General features: G+C 36.4%; 1 protein-coding gene across 2 annotated transcripts in view; it reads right to left on the reverse strand.

Moving 5' to 3' along the window:
- Positions 1-8305, reverse strand: part of SUCLG2 (succinate-CoA ligase GDP-forming subunit beta) — a 311276-nt gene that overhangs the window by 24378 nt on the left and 278593 nt on the right. For both annotated transcript variants that reach the window (XM_019652060.1, XM_019652062.1), the window contains exon 10: positions 5291-5411. In XM_019652060.1, coding sequence (XP_019507605.1) covers positions 5291-5411 — 121 coding nt within the window. The remainder of the gene's footprint in view (positions 1-5290; positions 5412-8305) is intronic.

Raw genomic sequence — 8305 nt, forward strand, 5'->3', positions numbered from 1 at the left:
GGCGACCGATCTGCCTCACCCGGGAAGAGCGCAATGATAATACCAACATGGGCCTGTGAGCTGACGTCCTCCACAATTAGACCGAAGAACCAAAGATCAGCAACTTGTCTGTTCCCCTTCCCCATTTCCCCAACACTGTTCCCCTTTCCCAATTCCCCAATAAAATCTTAAAAAAAAAAATCTCATGTGTTCAGACTATATATAGCCATGTATCAGAATATCTGAAACTCAGAAAATAGTTAATAAATGTTAGCAATACTAATTATTTATTATTTAATTTAGACTCCAGTAAATTTTTTTCTACCACACTTAGTTTTTACATATCACTTGGCTTTATCATAAATGTTGGGGTGACAGGCACCCTTCTCTCATCTCACTTTCAATAGCTACAAAATGGTATGTATTCTGGAAATGTGAACCCATTTTAATATTTATGATTAAAGATCATTGAGAAATTCATCAGCTAAAACAGAAAGTATAGTGCTATGTCAAGTTAATAGAAACTACCACTAGAATTGTCCAAAATGTCCCTGCCCCTTTGTCTTTCTCTGTCATCAAAGGCAATGGAGAATTGCTCTGTTTAGAAAAAGAGGAGGAACCAAATCATACTCTAAGGTTGGATAAAATATAACTGAATGCAAAGAGGTTTGTGGGAGGAGCAGAATTTATGTTTCAATCCGGGAAAGCAAGTGAAAAATTTAGATTGAGTATAAGAGAAATTCCTCAAAGGCACCTGTAGTTAGCAGCTTTTTTTCCCATTGGAAGCATTAAGAACCAGATTGTCTGTGACAGGAGATTTTTGGTTTTGGTTGGCTTCTTACTTTAACTGAACGGTACTACAGGGGAATGATTTCCAACGCAGCAAGTCCTGAGTGTGGTTTACTGGAGGCCTTCAAAACGGCGGTGACATCCACTTGTCTATCACACCTCTCCTTGGATTATCCCCTGTATTTCCACATCTCTACCTCCACATGCATTCCATCCGATATTACAGCTTCATCTCAAACTAAGGATGACTGTATCCTAATGTAATACTCTCCCAGTCTCTCTGTATAGTTTCCACTTCTGACTCCCCACCTCCATCAACTACGCCATCATTCTCCTGGCCATTAGATTAAAATCCTAGCACCCCCACCTTTTCTCACACCTACTCTTTTCTGCTCTGGCGTCTACTCCACTTTTACTTCTTATGTGACAATCCTGCCTGGAGTTTTAGATTCTAATGTCACAGACGCTGGCTAATAACTTGATTTTCCCCCTCTGTTCTTTCAGCCACAACATGCTGTTGCAAACTCATTGCTCTTGCCAGGACAGCCTTCTGGTCTACCAGGTCCTGGGTTTGTCTATCACTGTTAGGATTCCAGTACCGACTCCAAGTATGAAACGAAACACCCTCCTTTCTTTCCATGATTCAAATATTACTTATTTGCACGTTTAACTTGAAAATTCTTTTATAATATTTCTTTGCTAGCTCATATCTGTAAATACACTATAACTGAGTAGTCAATACTGAGTAAGCTTAAAAAAGGGGGTGTGCCAATGACAGTGGGTGCTACAGCAGGCACTCAGCTTGAGGGACACAAACTTTCTAGCAGTCTACATTCCCTTAGCATAAAGAGCACCGGGTTGGTTTTCTTTAGTTCCCCTTACAGGCCTTTATAGATAACACCATCTCCAGTTTTCTACAGTTTGTTGTCTATGATTAGTGCTAAGAGTAGACCTGGAGCAGAATTCTTCATCTTTTCTTTTCCTTGTTTATTATGTAGGACCAATATGATTTGGGGATAGGTCGTAATTTTGGTGTGGGACGGCTGGTTTCCCAGAAATCGCATATGGATATTAGTGAATGTCCTTGGTACGACTATGCTGAGTGTGAAAGCTGTATCTGTCTAAGGACATTTATCACACAAGATGCCAATTCCCACAAGAGGACATAAAGAATACCAGCTAGTACTCCAGAAATGTCAAAAGCTCTCCTGCTTTTCCTCTCTTGATAAAGGTCTTTGGTGCTTATTATAGGATAGGGGCTATTATGGTGAGAGTAGTGTCAAAGAAGTTACCATGGATATTTTTAGCCTACATAAATTTGGGGGACAGTATCCTCTTTGAGCTCATCTAGAGCCATCACATTCAATTCCCCATGATATAGTGGACATTGTGAGCCACTGCTATTTCTGAAGATTCCACAAGTCATGCTGGTGGCTCTCTGTGAAGACCTGATGGCCACTGCTACTAAGATAGAAGCAGATTCTAGTACGGAAAACACTAGTATAAACAGTTTATATATATATTATCTTGCATTGTTAAATTTTCTTTCTTTATTTTTATTTCCCAAGTTATCCAGTAACTGAGATCATTTCTTATATTTCTATACATCCTTTTTAATGCCTAAAGCTCAGTAACCTGCAAAAAGTATTTATTATATTAATTAGCTAATTAAAAACCCACAGGCATATACCTTGGAAGTACATAAATGTAAAAGATGCAAATCTGATTGCCTAACAAACTTAGAAATTTCAAAGCTTCTTCCTAGTAGCTCATATAGACCTCTGACACAGCCAATAACGATTATTAAGGAGGATAATCTTGGATGTGGTATTTTGCATATTTCAGCATGTTTATCATCCAGATACCTATGATAGGGATATGTTAAATGAGGGGGATCATTTACTACTTCTGGAATACTAAACATGGTGTGAAAAGAAGAGAAGTGTTCCTTTTAATCTTTTGGGAAAAAATAAAAGTGGGATAATGTTCTTTTCTAGGAATTATTAGCTTTTCTAAAAGCTAATAATTATGAACCTCTGCTGACAAGACAGGTACAGGGAGGATCACAGGACAGAATGAGTGCACCACAGCATGCACTAATTTCTAGTAATTTCCAAGTGACAGATATTAGTATGATTTGCTTATGGAGACCTGCTCTCTTTGAAGAACCCAGAGGAGCTGACTTTTAGAATCTGAGGGCTACTGGTTACTTTGACCTTGAAAACAGTTTGATATCAACATTTTAATCAGAATTATACTTACACTGATGAACCCATTACCTCCTTGATTTGATCAATTTTCTTTTCATTGCATCCTTGCCAATCATTTAAATTGTTTATAAATAACTTTTTTGGAATCAGTTATGTTGCATTTACATTTTTAAAAAAGATTTCATTCATTCAGATGTTTTAATGTCCATATTAAACTTAGCCAACTTCTACTATTTTCATTTTTCTTTTGTGATTATTATTTTTATCAAGTCCATACGGTCCTGATCTAAGTCTGTAAGATAGTCTCAATGAGAGAAGAAAGAGACACAAAGGAAGAAGCAAACAGAGGAAAACAGGCTGCAGCTGTTATGGAGTCTTAACCCCAGAGGACAGGAATACATAGCAGGGACAAAACAGCCGTGGACTTTATCTTCAGAAGAACATCTTTAGGGAATTATGGAATCAGCATGGAACTTGGAGCAACTGAGCTGTCCCAAGAATGACACTATAGAAGTCCACTCAAGGGGGCTGTTTGATCATTGTAATCTGAATTTTTTGATGATGCCAACAGGCCTGTTGCATAGCTCTCACATTAAAGTGTCTGTTTCTGCTCCTCTATTACAGTGGTTCTCACAGTGTGGTCCATACAACCCTGGGGGAGGTCCCTGACGTCAAAAACTATTTTTGTTGTAGCAATAATAAAATATTAAAAAACAACAATACTCTGTTGGCATTTGCACTGACAAAGCAAAAGTAATGGTGGGTAAAGCTACTGGCACGTTACTATGGAATCAAGGCGGTGGCACCAAAATGTACTTGTGGTGGTTGTATTTTTCCCCATCATACACTTGCAATAAAAATGTTGCCACTTTCAAGTAAAAATGTCCTTAATGAACAGAAAAAAAAATTAATTTTATGAAATCTCATCCCTTAAGTACAAGTCTTGCTAATACTCTGTGTGACCAAACGTGAGTATACAGAAGGCTGCACACTGAACTACGGAGGTTGCTCTAAGGAAAAGCATTTGTGCATTTTGAGCAGCAAGTTAAACCACCAAATTTCCACTGAATACCGTTTTTTCTTGGAAGAAATAAGGGCACACCTATGGTTGTTCAGATCTGGCAGACATTTTCTTGAAAATAAGTGAAATGAGTTTGTCACTTTAAGGAAAGCAACTGACCATTTTGTGGTTGATGATAAAATTTGTATTTTTACGTGAAAATTAGAATTCTGGAAAACTTGCATCTACCACCTTGATAGCTTCCTAGTACTTGAAAGCTTCTCTGATGAGAATGGTGTGATATTAACAAATGTGACTTTTTTGATACTGTATGCTGAAATGTGTCAACCTTTGGAACATCTACACAATCCAAAATTTGCCATATGATCAATACATGATATTACAAAGCACACATGCACAAAATCCATTTAATGTGCAAGACAAACCAATGGATTTTAATATAACAGTATGAAAAGTTCATTGAAACAGTTTCAGAATCCACATAAAACTAATCTTTAATAAAGAAACTATTACTTATTGACTTTAATGCAGTACCAAAGGAGACTATTCAAAATTATATGAAATTATTATTAAAAACTCCTCCCTTTTCCAGATACATAGCTCCACATGAGGCCAGATTTTCTTCATATACTTCCAACTAAAATAACATATTGCAACAGATAAAATGAAGAAGCAAATATTAAGCTACATATTAAAGGAATTTCAAAAACATTGAATAACTGGTATTCTTTTTGAAATTTTAAGATAGTTATTTTCATAAAATTTATAGTATATATTTATATATGAAATATATACTATAAAAGTATAAAAATAAAAAAATTATTAAAACTATTTTAAAAGTTCCAAGTAGTTACTCATCTTACCAAATTAATTATTAATCAACAAATATAGACAGATATAATCTTTTGTGGTCCACAATTTTAACAAGTAAAGGAAGGCTGAGACCAAAAGATTTTGAGAACCATTACTTTCCCATGATGAATAATTCTTGGAGCTGCATTTCTGAGCATTTCTACCAAAATACTAATCGCATGAAATGATTCATACTAAAAGGGCCTCCACTGGAATAAGTTTGAAAACCTGGAGACTCATAATAGATCTATTCTTGGAGAGTTGCCATGTACATTAGCCTGCTAGATGCTAATAGACAGAACTACTGTACTGCACTTATTTCATCGTATTTAATCCAGTGTTTCCTTACGTGTTCTCCGGAAGTTTGTGAGTGCAGAACACTCTCGTAACCTGATCTTTAAGAAGGGGGACGGGAACTGTGAAGTCTGCCTTAACTCACCTTCAAGCCGGACCACCAGGGGCACCTTAAGTTCCAGCTCCCGGCAGGCTTTGGTGATCCCATTGGCAATGATGGCACAGTTGACGATTCCACCAAAAATATTGACGAGGATGGCTTCAACCTGAAATCAAAAATAGGGAGGTGCCCTTCAAAATGCTGACAGCTAACATTCTCAAAACTAATTGACTAAATAATAGTTTTAGCCAATTAAGTTCTGTGCTTTTTTCAACACGGAACATAAAATATGAAACAAAGACCTAGAAACTATTAAGTTAAAATTTAGTGCTGAATTAATAAATATCAATATATAACATTATCATATTAACCCATATTATCCCATCAGTCACTTCTCTGACCTCAAAATGAATTCAGTCACCACTCATTTATTATATATTGTCTTCCGTGTTTTCTTATATGGTTGTCTGGAACTGTTCTTGTATGAGTAGTATTATTTAAAATTTCATGCACTAATGTCTTTTCTCCCCATGGTTTATGCTTAAATTTATCTGCTATGGTGCCTCATGGAATATTTCAAACTAGAAACTTATTAATTATTTGTTGTTTTGTGTTAATAAATAGCAAAGATGGAAACTTTTCCATGCTTTCTTAATATCACTGTGAAATTCTAGAGGTATATTCTCAAAAGTCATCTTAGATAACAAACTTTTTGATTAAAAAAAAAAAAAGACCCCCAAAAGAAAGAGATACAAGCTCATACCACAAGTAAGCATGTAAGGAAAGTCAAACCACTGAATGGAATTTTTCAGAAATGTAAATTTAAACCCATCATGTTAACCTGTTTGTGCATATTCCATATTCAAAGGCGTATGGGGAAAAAAATCCCCCCAAAAACCTGTACTTGCCCTGATTTGATAAATAGGTATAAGAAAATCTTGTATAATTAACATGAAGAACAAGATAATGAAGAGAATTCATTACCTAGATTAATTGATAATACCCAGAGAAAATGGCTATTCATCAAGCTGGAGGCATCAAAATTCCAACAATGGAATCACAATTAAATGACGCTACACTAATTGCAAAGCATATATGTGTGTGCTGCACACCATTTTAAAATCCTGTTAACTTCAATACGCTAAATTAACTACATGAAACGTATGAGAAAAGAACACCTTACATGTGTTCAGCACTTAGCTGTTTTGTTTTATAAAGTGTTATTATACGAACCCTCATTTTGAATTTTAATTCTTTCCAGAACGCTACTCAGAAAGCAAAGGGAGGGCTAGCCCTCTGTACCTGGTAAAGCCATTCAGCAAATTCACACCATGCGTCCCAAGGTCACATGGCTAACACGCAGCAGCGGTGAAGCTCCAAGTCAGCTCTCCAGTGGTCTATTGATTCTTCACTCATACCAGCTGCTAGAGCTGGGACCTTGGGCCAAGTACATACCTTGTTTCGAACACGTTTTCCTCATTTGTAAAATGGGAATAATAATACCTAGTGCATGAGGTTGTTGAAAGGACTAAATGACATACTACATGTGAAATGCTTAGGATATGCCTGTAAAGTACTTACTGGATATTTATATGTGCATTTCTTTCTTTCTTTTAATTCCCATCCTCCCACCCCTTCCTTCCCTTTTGGCAACCATTAGCTTGTTCTCTGTATCTATGGGTCTGTTTCTGTTTTGTTCATTCAATCATTCAATTTTTTAAGATTCCACATATAAGTGAAATCATATGGTTTTTGTCTTTCTGTCTGACTTATTTCACTTAGCATAATACCCTCTAAGTTCTATCCATGTTGTCTAAATGGCAAGATTTCATTCTTTTTATTGCTGAATCCCATTTTGTGTGTGTGTGTGTGTGTGTGTATGTATATACATACATATATGTATATGTATATATATGTATATATACGTATATATGTATATTACATATTCTTTATCCATTCATCTATTGATGGACATCTAGGTTGCTTCCATATCTTGATTATTGTAAATAATGCTGAAATGAACATAGGGGTACCTACATCTTTTTTAATCAGTGTGTTTTTTTTTTATAAATACCCCAAAGTGGGGTTGCTGGGTCATATGGGAGCTCTGTTTTAAATTTTTTGAAGAACCTCCATACTGTTTTCCATAGTGGCTGACTATACATGCATTTATTTCAACAAGCAATGATGAAAGTGAGCAGTTTCCCTAGATAGCAGGTAAGAATGAAGAAAACCTTTCAGTAGACTGTAGCTATGTTGAATTTGAAGATAATAGAAACACAAACTTACTGAAGTTCAATAAAAGGTAACATCTTAAGAATAAAATAAATGAGCAATATTTTTCAAACCAATTAGAGATTGAGGTTACTCCCAAAAAAGAAATCTCCCATTACCATTCACAGCAGGCTGACAGGTGAGCAGAAGCTTGCTTTCTGACAACAGCTTTCAAATGCTATTAGCATTGAGGCTTGAGATAGGAGTAGTTTCCAAATAGCTGTGGGATGGAGAGGAAGTTGCCAGAACAAAGAAAGAAATAACACTCAAGGGTAATGCTGATTATCACCACGGGGTCAAAGAGTGAAACTCAGGAACCAGGAATGGCCTAGGCTCACTCAGGTTTCTGTAGAAGAACTAGGCTTCCCAGCAAAGCACATGTACACCTCCACCGTGTTCCGAGCTGCACGGTATTTAAGGTATTTAAGGTTGAGTTCAAATATCAACACTTTCTCATTGACATTGTCCTGTCTCATCAACTTAGAGTGAATTACTCTGTTCAATCCATCTACAACAGTATGATCGCTCTATAGAGTACTGACATCATGCACAAAAAACTTATGTGAATTCATCTATGTAGGCAGGAGAAGGGGGCAAGGAGACTCGATGTCCAAGGCTCTGATTCAATCTACTCAGTGGGTCCTGGAAGGAGAGTCAGATATGAGCTGAGGATCTGGTGTTGCCTCAGCCGGTATCAGTTCCCATGAGTCCATTATATGTCAATCTCATTGTGTTTAAATAAGCATCTGACATTATAAACTGATACTCTTCATATGACAACTTCTA

Source organism: Hipposideros armiger, unplaced genomic scaffold (genome assembly GCF_001890085.2).
Source record: "Hipposideros armiger isolate ML-2016 unplaced genomic scaffold, ASM189008v1 scaffold_172, whole genome shotgun sequence".
In the NCBI taxonomy this organism is placed as follows: Eukaryota; Metazoa; Chordata; class Mammalia; order Chiroptera; family Hipposideridae; genus Hipposideros; species Hipposideros armiger.